This window comes from Callospermophilus lateralis, unplaced genomic scaffold, assembly GCF_048772815.1.
Source record: "Callospermophilus lateralis isolate mCalLat2 unplaced genomic scaffold, mCalLat2.hap1 Scaffold_1907, whole genome shotgun sequence".
In the NCBI taxonomy this organism is placed as follows: Eukaryota; Metazoa; Chordata; class Mammalia; order Rodentia; family Sciuridae; genus Callospermophilus; species Callospermophilus lateralis.
Genome location: NW_027512922.1, coordinates 137631 through 160534, shown reverse-complemented (window position 1 = coordinate 160534; position 22904 = coordinate 137631). Strand labels below are relative to the sequence as shown.

At 36.8% G+C, this 22904-nt stretch overlaps 1 protein-coding gene across 1 annotated transcript in view; it reads left to right on the top strand.

The window, feature by feature from the left end:
• Nucleotides 1-8300, top strand: part of LOC143387941 (roundabout homolog 2-like) — a 96474-nt gene extending 88174 nt beyond the window's left edge. Inside the window, 1 exon segment of the mRNA XM_077108196.1 lies at nt 8116-8300. Coding sequence (XP_076964311.1) covers nt 8116-8300 — 185 coding nt within the window.
• Nucleotides 8301-22904: the final 14604 nt, after the last annotated feature.

Sequence of the window (22904 nt, the reverse complement as noted above, 5' to 3'; positions counted from 1 at the left end):
TAAATTTGCTTGATTAATTTTGAATGATGGTAGATTGGTGCAATCAATAAATTTAAATATCCTAACAGGGTGATTTAAAAACAATTACCAATGGGTAATGATTCTACTAAAAGATGAAATAGGCAAATGGAAGCAGCCTGGGTGTTGGGGGGGAAGACACATAAGGCTAATATTCAACTTAAGAAAAAGGAGTAATATTTTCAGTAATATGCAACCCTTTCTTATGCAAGTAACCATTTACCAAGAATTAAATTAATCAGTAATAGAGATGTTATTTTTTAAATATTTAAAAATATGATGTTATTTTTTAAATGTATAAGAGAAATCCTTATATATGAATGGCAACAAAGTATTAAAAAATAAGTGTGTTCAATATCAGATAACTCCTACTAAAACTATTTCAATATTATATTACAAGTTAAAAATTGGGCTGGGAATATAACTAGGGCTTGCCTAGTGTTTGTTGAGACTGCCAAACCTAATTCATATAAGGTCCCAGCATGAGCTCGCATTCAGTTATCATTAACATCTTTAACCTATTCTTCAATTTCTTTAATGAATAAATTTAACTTCTTTCCTCAGAATATAGAACAATTGTACTTTCCTTCTTGATCATTGTATATATGCAATATAAAATATGATGTTAAAGTATCCTATCAAGTCATAAACGTTATCACATTGCTTTTCGGTCAGAATCATAACTAATGGAATGATGTTAGAAAGGTATTGAAGAAACAGGTCTTGATTTATATTTTTCCCATAAATTCTTCATGAAAACAGATTTCACATACCAATAAAGTAATTCTGAGGCTGCATAAATTACTAAATTACTGGTTAAGTTAAAAAAAAAGTGACAGAGCTATTTGTGCCTTAGTGGCTAATGTCAGTGCCTAATAAATTTGTTATAAAATGTTACAGGATTAAAATAAAGATCATCACTTAGAATTGGATTAACAATAAAAAAGCAGGAGCCTTTTCCTAAAGCTCTATGTGAACAATGGCACTTGAAAATGAAACACTGGCAATTTGACCATCTCCTGTGGGAAAAAGGAGGAAGGAAACAGCTGTGTCTTTGTAAGCAATCACACTGGAGAAGGCAGGCTTCTTCCTGGGGCATTAACAACATCTCAACAGGAATCAGAGATTTTTGTCAAGAGCCACAATTTACACAATAATTACACTCATTGGAGCAAATACTGATCCCAAATTGCCTACTACTTCTTGTTAGTTCCCCAAATCAAATGTTTTGTTCATGTCCCCAAGTTGTTTAAAAGGATTAGTTTATTAGTGTATTTGTTTAATAAATAGTAGCTTTTATGTGTGTGTGTGTGTGTGTGTGTGTGTGTGTGTGTGTGTGTTTTATCTTTCCAAGCAATCAATTCATAGCCCTGACATCATTTTCCTTTCTATTCATGTACAAAAAAAAATTTAAATGTGATTTTGTTGTTGTTGTTGTTTGGTTTGGGGTTTTTTTCAGGAGGGTACTGGGGATTGAACTCAGGGGTATTTGACCACTGACCCACATTTGCAGCCCTATTTTGTATTTTATTTGGAGAGCAGGTCTCACTGTGTTGCTTATGACCTTGCTAAGTTGCTGAGGCTGGCTTTGATCTAGCGATCCTCCTGCCTCAGCCTCCTGAGACTCTGGGATTACAGGCATTTACCACTGTGCCTGACTCACTCATTTTTTATCTGCCTGAAATATAACCTTCTCATGTTTTTAAAATAGGAATCTGGATTCATTATTATCTGTAATGGGTAGCCAATATTATAAATGCTCTCTGTAAAACCATTCATACACAAAAGCAGCTGTCATGTACATAGTATCTGTATATACATGGGTCTGTATTTGAGCTTTTGAATGTGACCTGTTGGTTTATTTCCTTTTGTATGATTGTATACTTTGATAAATTTATAGCATAGCTATTCTTTAATAAATAGTATGTATCACTTAAAATTGTAACTAACAAACTGTAAAGTGTAATTACAAACTTTCTTCAAAAGAAACACATAAGCAAAATAAAAAACTGCAGTCATTGAGGAGTAAAGGAAGGCAAGATAGCAGTCAGTGAACAGAAAACAGGAATCAGTAGACATTAGGCCTCAAATTAAAAGCTTATTAATTCTCAAAGTGAAACTGTTGTTCGAATTCGGAGCCTCATCTCCAGAAGCCTGACCAAATGTGACATTCAGACAGCTGTTTTAACCCATTTTTAATCTGTTTAAGATACTAGCTTCAATTACCAATGGAAAACTGGATCATTAGCAATAAACCCTGAAGAATTAGACATCATAACATAGAAACTTTCAATGGGGCCAGGATGCCCTGGTATCACAAGTGACAGGTGGACTATGTAGAGCATGTCACCCTCACCCTCTCTGGCTTGGTTGTAGACCTGAGATAAGAAAGGGGGTGAATGAAGACTTTGACAAAAGAAACTAAATCACTCTAAAAATGTAAATAACCAAAGAGCTACTTTCAATGTGGCACATTTTTGCCTACACACTGTTATCTCCAGACAACATTTAGAAAATGTATCCCTTTCTGTCTTCTGCTAATAGTGTAATAGTGCTTTAGCCTAGATTTTCATAAGAATTCTGGAGAATTCGAGAAAGACCAATTAATCAATGCCAGAGTGGATAATGATTTATGACCAGAGTGAAAATAGGACTGCAAACCTTTCAATGTGGTTCCTTCTCTCCATTGACCAGACTTTTCTTTTTTTTTGTCTTTTTCTTGGAATCACTCCAAACATCTTGCTGGCAAAGAGGGTGTATTTTTTGAGATAGCAAAGTTGTTTATTGAGCCGCAGTGTTCAATCAGCATCAGTAACTCCTGCAGTCCAAGGAAAATTGGAAAGAAAAAGCTTAGTGTAAATCTTCGAATATGGAGTAACCCATTAGCTGGTTCAGCCAGTCACAGAATGGGGCTTGAAATGTGAACATATCATATACAGGGTTATGTTGTGGCTGTCTGTTGTAAAATATATGGGATAGTCTCTACCTATCAAAGCATTTTCATTTTTCTGCCACATGGGCACACAGATATTTTGACAGTATTGCTGGCATAGCACACCCAACCAAAATAAAAGATCTATATTATTTTTCTGCTTTCCACTTTTGTCTTCAAGCTATTTCGTTCAAATATTCATTCAGTTTTATCATGTTTTTTTTTCCTGAATCATAAAATGCTTAACAATACCATATCATTGATGTATTCCATAGAACAAGACAGTATCTTATTTCTTCTGTGAGTGATTATGGACGAGTACCTTATATTGCAGAGATTAATGGTACTGTTTTAGGAAGAGCTGCTGTAGGATGGTGAAATGAACAGTAATAAAGTTGGCAGACTGAAGGCTGCTCTGTGTGTCTAATGTCTGAAAAAGAAGTCTGCTTTTATGCAAATACACATTGGCTGTGAAGCTTGTAATTCTGGAATCCAAACATCTAGCATGTGTCCTCTGTATGACCCAATATAATTTGAAAGACAGAATGTAGACAATGGGTGGAGAGTGCAAGATTGAGAAGGAAAATATTAATTATATTAGTGGTTATTTGTTAAAGGTCACTGCCTATTAAAGAAAGAAACTCAGGAATGGAACTTCTGCTAAATGCTCAATTATGATCTTAGCAATGAAAAAAGAGAGAACAATTGTTATTATTTTCTTTCTAACCACAATAAGGGTTAAATAATATGTAACACTGCCTTTGGTGCTTGGTAAACAGATGATTTCATTGTATCGTGCTGTTGTGAATACTAACACTGCTCCTTTTGTTAGAAAAGATAACAAAAAAAACAGGAGAGAGTGCCTGATAGAGCTGTCTGCAGCAATCTGAGTGTTGAGACCCAAGGATTACTCGGAACCATATGGAAAATGTTTCTGAGTCGCCAATGAAAATTTGAGAAGAAATGGGAACTCTTTTATATTATTGTCCTGGATGTGTATTGTTTTTGTCTCCTTCTAGAATTTCCTTTATCTTTTCATAACTTCCTCAATACTGGCCATGAGTACATCTCCCAGCCATGTTGATCCAATTGTGAGAATCGGACCAAAACTGGTTAAAAAAAATTATTTTCTGATTCCTGGCTGAGTTCAATGATCCAGGAAGCTTGGGAACAGGATTGCACCAAATTAATCTAAGAAAGTACATCTCTAGGATTTGAAATCTTAACATGAAACACACAGAAACAGTTAAAATTTATGCGTTCCACCATACAGAAGAAATCTATATAACATTATATGTTGATAAGATGATGTCAATAAGCAAATGGAAGCTCAATCCATACATAGAGTCCTATGGTCCTTCAAACCCTGAATCAAGGTGTTTGCCAGACTTAACTATACCCCAGTCTTTCCTATGTGTTGGATATTCACTAATTTCTTGTATTCCTTAAGTTATTCTGTCTTGTTAAATTGATTCAGATTGGCATTTGTCACTTAACAATAAGAATCTTGACTAATATCATTTATGAAATTAATGATTTTCAGGTAAGCTGTAAAAAAATCATCATCATGTATTAACTATGGTATAAACAAAAACTAAAAGTACAAGATTTAAGTCTGGAATTGACCCAAATGTATTTTTTCTTAATGAGATCATTTACATAAAACACATTTAAAAGGTTAAGTAATCCTGAGAATATTCAATAGTTAAGTATGGAACAGATAAACAAAGAGAGACAATTCAATCTGTTATATGTGATTATGTCAGATAGAAAATATTTAACCATTACTCTTTTTATACTAGTTCACCAACTTTTTTTTTAGGTTTCCTAAATACAAATGAGTACAAATTTTGCTGGATGAGCACTAATTAAAAAATAAACATGACAAATTTAAATTGGACATATTTGAATTGTTTATCTCTTTGCAGAGCAAATTCTAAGACTTCCCCCACCTCCTTATTCATGTTTGTTTATAGAGTAGCTACCATCCAGCAAGTATTGCAGATGGAACTAAAAATCTAATGGAAGAAAGAAGTAGTGAATTCAAACAGCACAGAATACAGTCATAAATTGCTAGCATAAGTTATGCACTAATTCTAGAACTTTCTGTGAGCACAATGGACAATGATTTATCTATTTTATGACCTGTCCTGTTCAATACCACAACCAATGGAATTATGTGGCCAATGAAAAAGGACTGAACATTTTATTTTAAATAATTTACATTTAATTAACCACATGTAACTAGTGGATACTGTATGGATACACATGTACAGCATGTTACTTCATTTACAGTCCTAATGTGGCACAGGCCCTCACAAGTAGGAGGTATGTAGCAAATGTTGATTGCTTTGATTAGGTTGTTTATGATCATAGCAACTGCTACACAGAGATCTGCTATAATGAAGGGAAATAAAAAAATAGGGGAAAAATAGAAAGACACTGCCCGGAGTCAGAGAATTTAAATACACAAGATTAGAAAGTTTCATATAAAGATAATATAATAAATAATAATTATATATACTACTTAATCAAGCAAAGAACTAATGAGATAGGAAAACTAAATACTGAATTTAGTAAATAATCCAAAAAAGACTGATCAATTGATTGATCAATTTGGGATGTGCCAAGGAGCAAACTGAGGGCCTAATGCATGCTCTAATAAGCACTTTACCACTAAGCTGCAATTCCAGCCCCAGTAATACAAGCTCTTAAGTGGCTGATGATGAACATAATAAATAATGATGATTTTTCAAACACATGTTAAGCAGAAGTCAATTTATATATATATAATTTTTGCTTTGGGGACTATGTTGATTTTTCTCAATTTCAACTCTTCAAATTTTACCTGTCAAATTTTCCTTTTAAAATTTATTCTCACATAAATTAAAATTAATTCTACACCTGCCAAAAACCTAACTTAACACATAGGTCTCAAGAAAATTCATATTTTACACAGAAATAATAGAGGCAGCACATGGTGGGTTTGAAATCAGAAACTTGGGGTTCAACTGTTAGCTTTGTTCTTCATTAAAGGGAGAGGGGAAGGAGTAAAATGGAGGTGGAGAAGAAGTGGAGGAGATGGACTGGAAAGGGAAGTGAAGCCAGGGAGGAGGAGAGTGGAAGGAAGAGAAGAATATCTTTCTGTGAGAGTTATGTCATGAAAATGAAAGGAATTGAAATACAGGTGTCTCACAAAGGAATGGTACTCTGTCATCATATGTTATGTGTAAGTAGATTAAGTCTTTTGCAATCCAGGGCCATTCTTCATGTTTGTGTTAAGTTGGAATCTCCATGCACCATGATCTCCAGCTGCTGCTTCTCTGTCTCCTTCAACTTTTTATATATGGAACCATTGATTTCCTGTATGTGCTGATTCAGCCTCCCCAGAGTTTTCATAAGAAATCCCAAAAGAGCCAGAATATATCCCCACAGCAACCACACCAGTGTCTTCCTAATTTCAACCTAATCTAGTGGAGTTTTGAATTGTTGTTTGCATACTTTTCATTAAGGGTCCACACATTACTTCTCCCAAGTGTTCCTTGCTGCTAGTATCTGTAAAAAGTTAGATTAATGCAAACCTATCGGGCTGCTGTGAAGATTAACTTAAGGAATGGATAGAAAATGCTCAGGAAGAGTAGGAAGAGGTTAATGGAGCAGAGGAAGGGGATTGAGGGTAAAGGAGGAGGGACAGGAAGAACACTGGAATGAATCTGACCAAAATTTCCTATGTAGGTATTTGAATATACCACAGTAAATCATAGACACACACACACACACACACACACACACACACACACACAGACACACACACACGGCACTAATTTAAGCAAATATATAGATAAATTGAAGAAAGATTAGTAGAATAGAGGAAAGGGAACACGGAGGGAGGGGAGGGAAAGGGGAATTACTAGGAACTGAATCAGAGAAAACTTTATTTCATGCTTGTATAATTATGTCAAAATGAACCCTAATAGTATGTATAACTAAATAGAAAAAGGAAATGCTCAGGAAAATGATTCCCAAAGCAAATGCTCAATACTATATATATATATATATATATATATATATATATATATATATATATATATATATATATATATATTTGTACATTCTCTTCTTCCTGTTATAATTGCATTAATTATTTGCAGGCACTATCTTCTTGGGTCTAATGATCAGTTCCTGTTCACAGCCCACACTAATGTTCTGGTGCCTTTCCAGGTTTCAGGTTTGACATTCTCTTCATATTCCCACTTTGGTTAATTAGTTTAAAATTTTATTCACTTGTTCATTCATAAAATCAATTTACAGCTGATTTTAATTTTTTTAACAAAAATGGCAAAAAAAGAATGCCTAAGATAAGACAAGAAATGTGACAATGAATGTAAGAAAAAATGTTCTACCCAGTTCAGTATTGGGAAGGATAGAGGTAGAGAGGACAATTATATCCATGCACAATAATTAAGATATGGGTCTTTACTCCTAAATAGGGGGTGAGAATGATGGGAAAAAAATTTCCTTGTTTATTTTTGGTTTTCCAGACCTTGTGACCATAATCCGTATCTTCAAGTGGTAAGGGAGACAGTGTTGTTAATTTCCATGGACAATAGAAATTTTTAAAAATATATACAATAAGGGAGGAGAGACTGGCACATACACATATCATACCATGAAGGGCTGTGTGTGTGAGTGTGTACACATATTTTACCTGAAGTCTCCCCCCTTATCATCTGTCATTCCACTCCTGTCTTACAGTCTTTTCTACATAAAATATACAGAAAAGTGTCATTTTTCTGTGTCATTTTTCTCTCCTCAAAGCTCTTCAGTGGCATCTTGCATTGCTCAGAATAAAGTCTTAACTAGTTGATATGACTGAGTTCTTAAAGGAACCATGCTTTCTGAAATAAATAAGCTAGAAAAGAAGAAGGAGAAGGACGAGGAGGAGGAAAAAGAAGAGTAAAAGGAGAAGGAGAAGGAAGAGGGGAAGAGGAGGAGGAGGAAAAGGAGAGGAGGAAGAAGAGGAGAAAGGGGAAGAAGGAGGAGAAGTAGTAAAGGAGAAGCCGGGGAAAGGGTATGTGTAGAGGAGATCTTGATGTATTCCTGGTGCTACAACAAAATACCACATACTAGGTAATTTGTAAACAATGGAAATTTATTGCTCATAGTTCTGGAGGGTGAGAAGTCCAAGATCAAGGTACCAGCAGATTTGGTGAAGCTCATCTTTATTTCCAAGGTGTCATCTTGTTATTGCATCTTCACCTGGCAGAAGGTGAAGGGTCAAAAGGGCCCGAGTGATTTCTCCCAGCTCTTTCATAAAAGCATTGTTCCCATTAATGAGGGTTTCACCTAGTCCCCTCCCAAAGGTCCCATCTTCTAATATTATCATCTTGGGGTTTAAATTCCAATATATGAATTTTGTAGGGGCATACACATTCAAACCATATCAGTAGAGAAGAAGAGAAGGAAGAATTGCTTCTAAATGATGTAGCAGAGAAAAGAATTCATGAATTCAAGGGAAGTTGTCCTTTAACTAGAAGGAGATCAAGCATAAATATGGTAATCAAGTCCTACAGATAGTAAACTTAGGTCAATCCTAACCGGATAATCTATGCAGTCTATATTTCACAAGAGTTCAGTTCATCACTTTGTGAGAGAGCTGAGAATCTGTACCTTTATGTCACTAATTATTTTTTAGTGGCTTTTCCTGAAGGAACATACATTTTCAGGCTTTTTGCATCTCATTTGTGTAGACAGGGTATGCTCATCATCCTGAAGACAGCTCTATGTTTAAAAGATGCAGATTTGGACTGGTAAAATATGAGTTAGTGGGGAAATCTGTGGATGATTATAAGAAACGTGTGGGAAACATGATCTGCTACAATTCATCCATATCAATGGTCAGATCCATTCAGTTGTCACATTAAATCCATTACACTGTTGCTTCAAGATGATGTCTGATAAAATTCCTAGAAAAATAAAAATGAAAAGGAAGTATTAGTGAGTTATACTATATTGTGCTCTATGGCAGGACTTCCATCATAGTTGGTCCTGTAGCCTAAGTAATGTACACCATCTCCCACCTTCACCATTTATTCTAGACTTCTCTGACACTTGGTCAACACTTCTGCTACCCTGGATTAGAGGAGGATGATTTCAGAAGCTCAGTAAATAGATAGCCAAGTTCATTGCTCCAGGGCCTAGTTGAGGCAGAACTTCATGGTGGAACAATGTGGTAGAGGAATGTGGCACATGCTACCAGGAATCAGGAAGAGAGAACTCTGATCAACAAGGACAAAATATAAGTCCCAAAGGCACACCACTAGTGACCCCACCTCCTCCAGCTATATCCCACCTGCTTAGAGTTAGCATCCAGTTAATCCCTATCAGCAATGATCAGGATGTAGCTCTCATAAACCAATCATTTCATCTCGAAACTTTCTTGCATTGTCTCACGAGTGAGTTTTTGGATGATACCTCATATCTAAACCATAATATTCTGCCTGTACCCTCAAAAGTTCATGTCCACCCCACAGTGAAAAATACATTTAGTCCATTTCCAAGTCTCAATAATTCAAGGATTGCCCAAACATTCAAGTTCAAAGTCTCCACTGAGATTCAAGGCAAACTCTCAGCATGAGTCCCTCTAAAAGTCTGAAGCAAATTATATATATCCAAAATATGAAGGCATAGAATAAACATTTGTATTCCACAGGGGATAAATAGGGGGATAGAAAAAAGAAACAAGATCAAAGCAAGAGAAAAATTCACCTGAGAAAAGAAGTCTTGTAGCTCCTGAGACCCTGCAAGCAGCCGCTGAGAGGGTGCTGCCTGGAGATGTGTAAAGGAAGCTCAAGTAGCACTGGATACTCTCCAGATTAAGAGATGCCAGTAATATGGAGTGTCTTTTGAGGAAAGCTGTAGGAATTGAGCAGAATTAAGCCAACAGAGAGGGAGGCCAAGTGGTCTCTAAACAGCAAGGACTTAGGGGTGGAGCTGCACAAGATTTTTGGAGAGAAAGTTAGGATGCCATGTACCCCAGTTGCCAAACATGAGGCTACAAGATTTGAGTTTATCCTTTCCTTTCTTTAGTATATAAATGATATTTGACAAAACCCAATCAATCACTCAATGATTCTAAAAGTTACTACTTCCCCTATATTACTTGAATGCTGGAGATAATGCAAAAGAAAATAAATTCATTACCTCCAATCCCATCCCAATTCACCTCAGAGGAAGGTTAGATATAAGACGCTATTGAATTACAAGTTACAATACAGTTTCCACCAGTAATTGCATCTATGTTACCATCAGGCTGGTAAATGACCCCACCTCAGGATTCTCTCCCACTGTCCACTTTCTAGGACCAGCTCTGTTAACTCAGTTAATTCTCCAAAGTGAAATCCCAAGATAAGGAGTTTGAAATGAAATGAATTTACTAGAGAAAGTTCATTGAAAAAAAAACTGGTAAAGGAGTGGGGGGAATTAGAAATTGGTTTGCCTATATCTCTTCCAAATTTCCAGTGTAATGTCATCAGGAATGAGACCTTGTGAATGGGATCAAGACCCTAATAAAAGAGACTTTCCCTTTCACCTTGTACAATATGGGGATGGTGTTCTTCCCTCTAGAGGATGAAGCCATGTCCAGACAAACAGATGTGCTGATTCCTCCATCTTGGAACTCCCAGCCTCTGGAATGGTGGGAAATAAACTCTATTGTTTATCAATGACCCAGTCTGTGGTATTTTAGGATAGCAGAACAAACAGGCAAAGTTCAAGCAAGAGTGTGATACCCACAAAAGCCCTATAGGTACCAAATTAGATTTTTGGTTTCTGACTAACAAATTACCACATTTTGTGACAATACAATGCCTACTTATTTCATAGCTCTACAATTTTGATGTCCAGCCAGACTCAACTGGGTTCTCTGCTTAGGGATCATAAGGCCCAAATTAAGGATTGGTCTGGTTAAGTTCAGACCTGGAAACTGAGGATGAACATGCATCAAAATTCCCTTAATTATGGTAGAACATAATTTCTTATGATTGCTGGATTGAAGTCCTTGTTTTCTCGTTGGCTGTTGGGCTGTTGTTACCCACCTCTGCTAAAATCTCTCTACAGCCTTCACACAACCCCTTTATCTTCAAGGTCAGCAGTGGCTCGTGGATTCCTTCACATGCTTTTTATCTCTTTGACTTTTTCTTCTGCTACCAGCTGGAGAAAAATCCCTGCTTTTAAAGGATAGTCTCACCTGAATAAGCTCCTTGTATTGAAGTCAACTAATTAGAAAACTTAATTAAATATGCAAAATCCCTTTGTCACATAACAAGAGTTAGAGGAGGAACACCATGGGGCAGAGACCTCAAGGGCCATGTAGAATTCCATCCACCACAGTCTGGTACAGAGCTGTCATGCACCAAATATATAAAACAATTAGTTTACCTAAAAACAAACAAACAAATAAAAAAAACCTCATCTTTCACTGGGTTATTACAATATTAAAATGGATAATGCATACAAAAGTACAGATAGTCCCTAACTTAAGATGGTTTGACTTGAATTTTCAACTTTGGGATGGTGAAAAGCAAAGCACATTTAGTAGGAAATGAGCTTATGCATTGTATTTTGAATTTTTATCTTTTCCAGAGCTAGCAAAATGTGGTACAGTACTCTCTTGTGTTGCTTGTCATCTTCCAGGCAACCATGAGATCACAAACATAAATAACCCATTCTTTGCAGTGTCCTGCAATGCTATAGTTTTCAGATATAGTAGTTTTTTTATTATTTTGCATCCCATCATGTCTGCAAAATGCCTATTATGTGTATACATGAGATATTTCACTCTTAATTATAAAATAGTCTTCATATTAGATAAGTTTGTTCAACAGTAGGATCATGGAAGTGTTTGGAACACTTAATCTTAAAGATAGGCTAGGCAAAGCTGTGATGCTCAGTAGGACCAACCAGGTGTATCAAACACATTTTCAACTTAAGAAATTTTCAATTTTCATTTGGTTTATGAGGATATCACCCCATTGTAAGTTAAGAAACATCTTATTTAGAGGAGTGCTCTATTCATAGTAAGCAACAGCAAATCCCTCAGCTCGTAGATTAACAAAGTTTTTATAGCTGTTCTCTGAAGAAGGACCTCTACTGACCACGCTTCCTAATATTCATGCCCTTATATAACTCCTGACCCTTGAGTCTAGGCTGACGTTGTGATATGCTGGTAACAAATAATTTGTGAGAGGGGTAATACTGTCTGACTGACTCCTGATCTTATGTCATAAGAACTCTTGTAGTTTCTAACTTTGTCTATGGGTAAAACCAATTCTGCTCTAGGGAAAACCAATTTTCTCAGACCACTATGCTCTGTGGATACTCCAACTAGTCATGTGAAGTGATGGCATGGAAAAAAAGATGCTTGAACAGCCCTAAGTGGTTTTAACTCAGGCAGATGATAGACCAGTGATTGAAGAAGTTATCTTGATCGTGACCCTGTTAAACCTTCAAAAGTCAATTAACATCTGGCTGTAATGCTATGTGAGACTCACAGATCCAGTAAAGATAATAATAAATTCTTGCTTAATGTCAACAAGTTTGCTATTTTATTTTTGTTTTTTGTTTGTTTATTTGTTTCTTTGCAACAATGGACAACTAGAACAAAGTTCAAAGCAAGTTACTAAATTAAGTTGTCATTGTAATATATTTTCATGGTGCAAATTCACATTACATTCTTTCCCAGGTTCTTTTGTAATTTTGAGATTGGTTGATCTAGAGGTTCTTTGTGATGTGGGAATCAGTCTTTCATTTGCTTTATGTAGACTTATTGTTCATTAGAACACACTTCCATTCCTTGACCATCTGTGATAAATGTCTATGTCTATGCATGGATGGTCAGATCTCAAATTAAATCTGACAACCACACCAAGTGGTTGGACTTAATTTGTCCTCCCCTGGCTCCCACTTATTACAAAGAGACCTGATCATTCAAGTGCTTTCAAGCTACACATTCCTGTAGTTGGAAGTTATTACATGTTTATAGTTATCTTCAGTGACATTCACTAGCCTTGATGTGGCAGGGAATTTTAAATAGAACTGAGAAACAAAGGCAATGCAGTTATGCAGACACCGGAATGTGAAATAACACTCCAGTGACTTAATGAAATGGGATCAAGATAGCTCTAATAAAATATGAAGGCTTTCGAGTTTCAGATCCTATTATCTCCAGTGATACTCTACTGTCTGTCTTTTAAAAGTGCAGATGCAATCCAGTTAGAAAAATGTCAGAGTTCTCCTGCAACAACAGAATGCTGTACACTCACAGTAATGAAGATTTCCTTCTTCAGTGAACATGTTGTCTTTAGTCCCCAGGGTTGAGACGTTCCACCCAAATTTCAAGATCAGCTTATTTGACAAGTGATTTGATCTCATCCACAACAGAAGCAAATATCGTCTATAACATTAGTAATTCGCCAAAGTTAAAGAAAGAAAATGGTCCAAGAAGAGCAATCAGAAGCAGAGCCTAGAAGCTAGTGGAGCACACTGACTGAGCATCTCTGTCCAGCAGTGCCTATGTGGATTATCTTCAAGGGCTTATTGATGATAAATGACAGCGAGGTCATTATTTCCCTGAACCCAATTCCAAAACCTCCTCTTTCTTATACACACAGTCATGCATAAATGACATTTAAAGATATTTGTGACTGTCTAGAAGCATGAAGGCTGTAGCTCCAAGCTTAATGAACAGTCATGTGTTCTGAAGGAAATAAGAGAATTACCCAGCCGCCTTGATGGCAAAACTTTTCATAGTGAAATAAGAGAGACTAAAGCTAGACCAATGTAGGACTCCAAAACTGGGAAATGGTGGTGGGGAGATATTAGTTCATAGGTTCCTTAATGGCTACAATGTTACTTGTACAAAGACTGTAAATCTAACTAACTTAGAGATCCATGTCTCTAATAAAGGAAGGTTTTTGCCTTGATTTTTTCCCCATTAAATGTCATCCTATCAATCTTTAAAAAATACAGCCAGGGTGTGTGTGCATGCTTGGAGGAGCTGAAGGATGTAAATCAACAAATAATCATAGAACTAGAATGGATTCTATAATTTCACTAGTTCAACCCTATTATTTTAGCTTATCCTCCATGACAGAAGCCTAGAGAATGAGTTGTGTGAGGCCAGGAAGCTCATCTGTGACAGTCAGGATCTGAATAAAATTTCCTTCCTCCAGTCTCTTGCCCATCTCAGTACTGCTCCTAGATGCTGGATATGAGGAAGGTCTGTTCTCGTCAGGAGCAGCTGCTTCCTGCTGTACTCACTCACCTTTAATGTGCCAGAGTCCCAGTATGGAGCATGATTAGGGAGGAGAAGGAGGAATGTTCTGTGTTTCCTGAGTTTCAGGGGAAGTCGGATAAGCAGGGAGTTCATGGCAATGGCTAACATTGCCTAAGTTTCCAAAGGATGTTCTGTACAGTGTTAGGGTGATTGACAAGGGAGTTTACAGAATATATATTAAAAGAAAATTAGTGGGTTCTCTGTCTTGAGGACCAGAAGACCAAAATTTATAGGCCCAAGAGGCCTTTCAAACCAGGTAACCCTTTTCTTTACTTTTTAACTTTTATTTCTCCTACATGTACATAGGCTGAATACTCTAACAATGTATAATTTTTCACCACTTCCTGTTGATCCATCTTTTTATTTCTAACAATTCTTTGGGGTATTATAAATACAACAGTAGATGAAGATAAATCTTTATTTTCCCAGATTTGGGGGGGGGGCGGGTAGTGGGGGCATGGTACCACGAGAAGAGACATTTGACACAATCAGGATTATATCTACTTGAAATCGTGTTGATAAGATTCTGACAAATTCTTGTCTTTCCAGGAAAAAAAAAAGTAAGGCATAACCATTTTCTGTTTTCTATTCCTCCTGCCTGAAGCATGTGTGCAATGTTTGGAGCAGCAGCAGTCATGTTACAGTCATGTAGGAGTGGCATTATTGACCCTGAAACATATCCAGCAATTACTTATTGTGAACTTATTTTTTTTTTTGAGATAAAAATAAACTTTTGTTCATTGCAACTATTTCCTCTGGGTTTTCTGTGATATGCAACAAAAAGCATTCCTAACTAATTTGTTCTTGCCTTTTTTTGAGAGAATTACTCAAATTCTCTCAGTTCTCTAGTTCTTCATGCTTTTACATATTCTGACCTTTTTGAAATGAATATCTCCCCTTTCCTATATGTAAAATATTTTTTCTACCTATAAGAAAATTATAAACCATAGGCTTTTCTGTTGAATCCTCCCTTAAGTCTTCTGAGTTCACTCTATACTTTTGGGTGTCCTTATTACTATCTGTGGTTACCATCATTAGATACTTACTATAAATTTATTATAATCATATATGTAATCTACATTGGACTCAGGCTCCATGGACTCTGAGATTGTATGAGTATTAATATTCATTTGTAGCCTCAGTTGCCTCATAATAGCAGTTGCTAGAAAGACAATCTATGACCTCTCAATACTGTGGACACCCCACATGTGCAGGAAGAAGACCCATACTCTGAGTGTGGCTATCCCAGTCCCGGGTCTAAACTGGTAACTGTCACTGTCTCCAGGGCAATTGCTGACTCTAATGAGCATGTTGCCTCTCAGCACTGCCTGCTGCTAAAGCTTTCTCTTCCTTGGAGAATGAGGTCTTGCTCTGGGAACAGAAATCTAGGGCAGTCCAAAGCTGCAAAAACACCAAAGTAACAAAACTGTATTATGCTCTCAAGTGTAATATCATCCATTCTAGAGTGTCTTCAGGTACAGCACAAATCCGGTCCCATGGTCATGTGCCAAATGCCATGATAGGCTAGCTAATCCACAGTATTTCTCTTCCATCTCCTGCTTTTCCCTTTAAATAAGCACAAAGCTCTCATCCTCTCCATTACTACTACTGAAGAGTTCATCAGAAGATGGACATTTGAAGTACTGGTCACTGATCACACATGTTACATAAAGGCAGACTGTGATTCCCAGCTTGGTGTCCCCAGAACACCCCGACATATTTATTTTACATCTGCTCCTTTTACAAGGTGGTAAGTTCCTCTGAGATTTGGAGATTTTAGTTTAGTTTTCCCCCCACCCTACATGTGTTTATTTTTTGTTCTTCTTTATTTCCTTCCTATCTCCATGTGCAGCCTCTGACATTCAGTGGGCATTTGACCAATATTTACTTGATGATTTTATGAGGCTGAAAGAGGCTAAGTGACAATATTCCACCTGTTCAACCAGTCATTGGGGGAGCCAGAACTAGAAGCTTCTTTGACTTCCAAGCCCACACTCCTTACTCTTGAATGAGTCTTTAATGACACTTGGAGCAGTAAGAGTAGACATGTTTTTCACAAAAGAAAACATCTCTCTTGCTTGCAGATGAATCTAGTTCTTATAGTTTGAGAAAAGGGTTTATCATTTCCAACATATGACATGTGCTCAACCCCATAGTCCTAGGAGGCCATATGGCTTTCTGGAAGCCACTGGATAATCCTAGGAATCACAGTGGAGTCCAGCCTTGCTTCTGTTAGAGAACTGTTAGGTCCAAAATGAGTAAGTGGCCTACTAGTGGCATGGTGAAAAAGAAAACAAAAATTGGTAAGATTAGCACATGTGCAAAAGTATCTCACCTTGATGTGTGCACACTCACCCCCCCACACACACATATGGCTTCCCTATAAACATATCTTAGCAAAACTGAAGGTTGAGCAAAGGGAGCTCACAGAAGCAAAATGACAGCAATCAATACTTGAGTTGGCCTCCAGCTGGTGTTGAGGAAGAAAAGCCCCTGTCAAATGACTCGCATGATGACAATCATCTTCGCTGAGAGTCCTGCAGTAGCGCCATTAGCCATCTGACTTAAAGAACGGGAGAGAGCAGCAGTGCCAATGTAGTGCATTATTTTATCCAAGCATCCTCCAACCCTACTAACTGAGTCGTCTCAACTCAACTGGTGACAGATTCAGTTGAAAAAAAAAAACACAAAAAGCTGCATAGGTGTACGAAGGTAGGAATGACAAAATATTTTTGCTGTTCTCATTATTTTAAATTTTAAAATGAGACCTGTATTAACTCAGGCTGTCATAACAAAATTGCATTCATTGGGTGGCTTAAACAACAGAAATTTTCATGGGCAGGCAGGATCATTTTCTGATAAAGTTTTTTTGTTTGTTTGTTTGGCTTGTACATTGCCGTGCCTTGCCATTTCCTCATATGGCAATTGATCTGTACATGGATATGAAGAGAAAAAGATATCTCTGCCTCTCTCTTTGCGATGCTAGGGACCAAAACCATGGTCTCATGCATGCCAGGCCAACACTCTACTACTGAGCTTCATCCCCAGCCCTTCTCTTCCTCATCAGACCCATATGATCTCAATTAACCTTAATTATTTCCAAAAGGCTCCATCTCCAAATACCATCCCATTGGGATTTAGGGGTTCAATATCTGAATTTGGGGGAGACATATTCCAGTCTATAGCTTAAAATGCATGTCCTTCTTGCATACAAAGTATATTTATTAAAAACCCAACAGTCCTGAAGTCCTAACTCATACCAGCATCAACTCAACTTCTAAAGTCTACTCTTGGCTAAACGTCATTTAAATGTGAGACTCATCCTAAGACCAGATTCATCTCCAACTGTGAAATTGTGAAGTCAGATGAATTATGTGCTCCCAAAATACAATGGTTAGATAAGCGTAGGATATTCCCATTCCAGCAGGCAGAAAACAGAAGGAAGAAAGACACAAGATAGGTCCCAAACAAAGTCTAAACTCTACCAGAAACATTCCATCAGACATGAAGGCTTCTACATAATTCGTTTGTTACCAAAAGCTCCATCTTTGTCCCAGATGCCAATCTGATAACAAGGACATGATTTGGAGAGAAAGGAAAAAGAAGTTTTATTGCTTTGCTAGCTAGAGAGAAGCACAGAGGACTCTAGTCCCAGAGGCTGTGGTTCTTCTTCCCAGCCCCCAGGTTAGGGAGGGAAGAGGGAGAGGAGGAAAAGATAAACACATCCCTTTTAGACTAGGCCTCAGAGCAGTGAAGGCTATGTTCAAAAAGTGAAATGGTTCAATTCTCTCCCTTGTTTTTTTTTCAAATGTATGAAAGATGATATGTCAAGAGCTTTGTAATGTTTTGAACAACCAATAAAAAACAAAAAGAAAATTGCAATGCAAAAAAAGGAAAAAAAAAGTTAAGTGGACACCTGTTACACTAGAAGCTGGAGCCAGCAGCTACCAACTGCTCTCTGGAACTCTCCATTGCACTCTGATCCTCTCTGGCTGCTAGACCCCTCAGCGTTGCCAGCTCTGGTTTGTGGCTGCTTTTAGTACCAGCAGCCTCAGTGTTACTAGCTTTTAGAGTCACCAGGTCCGCTGGTTCTACTCAAGAGAGAAATCATGAATACACAAAATAAAACCCATTTCATTAGAACTTTTGTTGCAGCATAAGGGAAACAGTACTCAGACTATTCCACTGTTCCAAAAAGGGTGAGGAGAAGACTGCTCATATAGGAAAAAACAAACAAACAAACAAAAACGGAAGATGGAAGGCTCACACATGTGCACCATGTCCTGCCTATACTGCGGACGTCCTGCTTCCTCTAGAGAGGAGCTTCTGAGAGACCACAGAGGGGACAGTTACAGTGGCCACAGAGGGGGACATCATCTAGAGAAGCTGTGGGGTGGAGTTATCTGAGATGAACACTCATCAAAAGTTGCAGCAGCTGAAGCAAAACTCTCTGGAACAGTCTCGGAGTATCTGATGTCACCGAGGCCAATGGCAAGACATTTAGGACAACCATGTGTATCAAAGACAGAAGAAAGAAAATAAGTGCCTCTTGGAAAACATGGGTCCTTCAGGTCCTTCAGGTCTGCCCCAGAGCCCAACCAACATGGCTCTCTCGGGAGGACATGTTCCATGTGTTCTTTGTGGTAACCACTTGTTCTGCTAAAATGGAGGAGGGAGCCACCTTGCTCCAGGCTTGTGAGGGAAGCAGCAGTCAGAGGTTCTCTGAATTCCTCGGGAATCATTCCTCACTTTTCTCAAACAATAACACATGTTGGCAGGCTTCCTTCACTGGGTCCTATTTTCTGTTTTCTTTAGTCCCAGCAGGCACTGTTTCTGTGGGTATAATCCTGGTTTTTGCTGAGCAGTCACTGCCTAAGCAAAACCAGTGTGTACATTGCACATTCATCAACACCCTGCGTGGAAAATCTTAAGATTCATTCATTTAACTGACAAGTTGCTTTTTTCAGAGTATTTTGGGTGACTTCTGGTGGGTCCCACAGCTGGAAGTACATATTTCATAGCCTCAGCCGAGTTTTTTTAGAGGGAAGATCTTTTGTGGGAACACCTGCAGGAAATATTTTAAACTTAAAGGCAATTTCTTCTATTACACACAGAACTCAGGCCTTTTCTAAATGCTAAAGATGATCCAAGGATCTTCTTATGAGAAAATATTTACTATCTGCTCTCTGGGTATACATGTTGCTTAAGTAGATTGAACCTACAGGTAAGAAATATTGGTCTAATGCCCACACTTTAACCCCACCAAAAAATTGCCTTTGATAAGGTAATATTTACCGGGACTTCACCTCTAAGCATATATAAAAGATTTATATTAAAAAGGATCTGTTTCAAAAATAGTCTTCTGACTTACAAAGCTGTGGTTGATGGTAGTGCTATTTTCTTCCCAGCATTTATCTGAAGTCTCACTTGGTGAACTTGCACTTGCTTAAAATTATAGTGAAATATGTACATATGTCTCTCCAGAGAAATGTTATAATTAATTGAACATAAGTAGTGAAATGGTGCTTTATAAAGCTTTGTTCTTCTTAAGTGTATTGAAGACAAAATTTCAGCGCTTCATAGCTTCTAACTGTTTTGATGCTATTCTATTTCCACAACTAACTAAGGCTATTCTGCATTATGTTTAGACTTTTAGCTCATAGATAGAATATTTAGTGAAATGTGAAATGGTTGCTTTTTCAAGTAAAGTCACAAGGATGTTCAACTAAACTTAGTAAAATAATTCAGCGGGTGTCAATATATTAAAGTCAATTGAATATTTAGGAGGCCTCTCAATTCATTGTTGTATCAGAAGCTGGCAAATGCAAAAGGAATATCGAACATGGTGTTTTAGTACTGCATTTTTTTAATAATCCAAAATCTTTAAATACTTCCTCAAACCTCAAATGGTTGGGAAAATAAATAGATATAACTTGGAAAGAGAAAGCTATCATTTCTAGTAGCATTAAATGTAAACATAGATAACTTGAAACCTCTGATGACAAGATATACCTACAGAAAGATATCAGTTAAAGTCCGAGGCATTATGCCTTATGCCTAGAGAGCTAATCTAGCAACCCCATGTTTGAATGTATTTTGACTACTGCCCTGAAGTGGCATAGCAAGTGTATGTTGTGAGAAAATAGCTTTGTGTGCAGTTCGTAATTGTATGGGGCTTTATGAAATGAAAATCCTTGTGCACTTTATAACTATGGAATCATTTCAGAAAATATATTTGCAGAGAATGGAGGATTAATTATATTTTGCCATTTCCTAATTATCAATACTTACTTTTATGCTCTAATTATTTTTCATGTTTCTAAGCTTTTCTGTTGTTTGTCTTTAATAAGATATAATCAACAAATCATTAGGGTCCTGGGGGAACGTGGAATGGGAGGTAGGATATGTGGGACGACTATGTTTTGCTTTCAACGTTTTTCCCTACTAAGTTATTGTATGTCATTATCTTTATTTTCATTCATCTGTTCTTTGCAGGTTCTAGCATTATTTGTTTGTGCTCCTTTGTAGTTGGTCCTCAGCCAGATCATTGTTGCAAAATTCATCATCATTGTGTGTTGTTCTTCATTTTCCCTAATGAAGTTTCTGTTGGTGCCCTGGGGTCTGGTTTGGCTTTGTTATATTCAATTGAATGTGTGTAGAAAGTCACTTTGACCCATTTTGGACTGTGCTCATCATAATTTGTCCCATTCTGCTTTCATCTGGTATGTGATGTTGTTTACATGAAGTCATACACTTTATAAATGGAAATACTTTATACTCCATTTTAATTATAATATTTATTTAGTTTGCAGACTTAGGATTACCTAGCATTCTTAATCTTGACCCTTCCTGCATACCTAGAAAGCTGGAATACATAGAATTTGAAAGGATAATTGACCCTTCTCAATTGCAAAAGCATAAATCCCCCTAGAGGAGCAAAACCATTTCTCTCCATGTGGAAAACGAAGCATATGGAGCAGGCATACTAACCTTTCATCTGTCTTACTTTAGGTTTCACTAATAATTCCAGACATTAGTTGAATTTGGGGGAATTTTATTCCATGTGCCCTTTAATCCACTACATTGCCACACTATATTCCACTGTTGTTTTTTAAACATTCTGTAACATTGAGTACTTTATTTCCTTTGCCATTTTCTATTCTATATTTATTCTATGTATACAATGCTGTGCTATATTATGGATCAGTGCATTTGCACAGGGAAAATGAAGTGCTCATTAAGTCTTATGTCTGGAAGAAATGGAGACTCATCCAGCACTATTCAGCCTGGAATCTAGCTTGCCTCCTAGAGTCTGAGTTAGGTGCCCATTTTCCTTACTCCATTGAAGTATCATATTGTGTATTTATCATATGTTTGAGTCCACCAAAGTCAAATGTTGGCTCAGATAACCAATTTCCTCATCAGACCAAGTTTCCTATAGGTTAGGACTGAGCTGTGTTTGCTTCTTCCCTTCTTTCTGAGTGCTCTTCAGTTCTTTCTTTTCAAGGCCAGCCTGCATTCTGCTTCCACTGGTTTCTGATTACCAAAACCCTCACTGCCCACTGGCTGCCATACCATACTTTCTCCGACTGTTGATGCTCCAGATTTATTTCTCTGACATTTGTCAAATTATATCACTTGTTTAATTTTCTGCTTCCAGTAGAATATTCATTCTATCCCTTTTATCACCTCAACTAAGTTATAATGAGATCTCAATATATATCAATCTTCTCCCCACTACACTATGCCATGTACAGTATGGCACACGTTCATTTACTCCAAAACAGCATTTGGTCAAACAAAATACCCCTTCCTCCGAAAGTTGAAACATATATGTGTATGAAATAAATTATATGCAGTATGAAAATATTTGTGTACCTGAGTGTATGTATGGATATATAGAAATGTATCCTTTATCAAATAGAAATTGAGATTATTTAAAGCTTTATTTAATCTGAGATGCCTTTCTGGATACTCAAAGTTTTTGTAAGGTGCCCTTTTTCTTTACTCATTAGTATATTCATCTATTTTAGATTCTAATGATTGAAAATTATTTTTATATTATGGGTATGTGCTCTAATACATTTATTGACTACCTATTACATTGATAGCATTATAATCTTTTACTTGGGAATTTATCAAAGGAAATCCAAACTATCTTTCTATTTGAGCTTCGTTGAGAAAAGCAGTTCTTATCTTCATCATAAACTTTAATGTTTTTTTTTTCTAGTGTTGGAATTGAATCCGGGCTTCATGCACACTAGGCAAGCCCTAGTTATATTCCCAGCCCAATTTTTAACTTGTAATATAATATTCAAATGGTTTTAGTAGGAGTTAGCTGATATTGGACACACTTATTTTTTAATACTTTGTTGCCATGCATATATAAGGATTTCTCTTATACATTTAAAAAATAACATCATATTTTTAAATATTTAAAAAATAACATCTCTATTACTGATTAATTTAATTCTTGGTAAATGATTACTTGCATAAGAAAGGGTTGTATATTACTGAAAATGTTACTCCTTTTTCTTAAGTTGAATATTAGCCTTATGTGTCTTCCCCCCACCACCCAGGCTGCTTCCATTTGCCTATTTCATCTTTTAGTAGAATCAT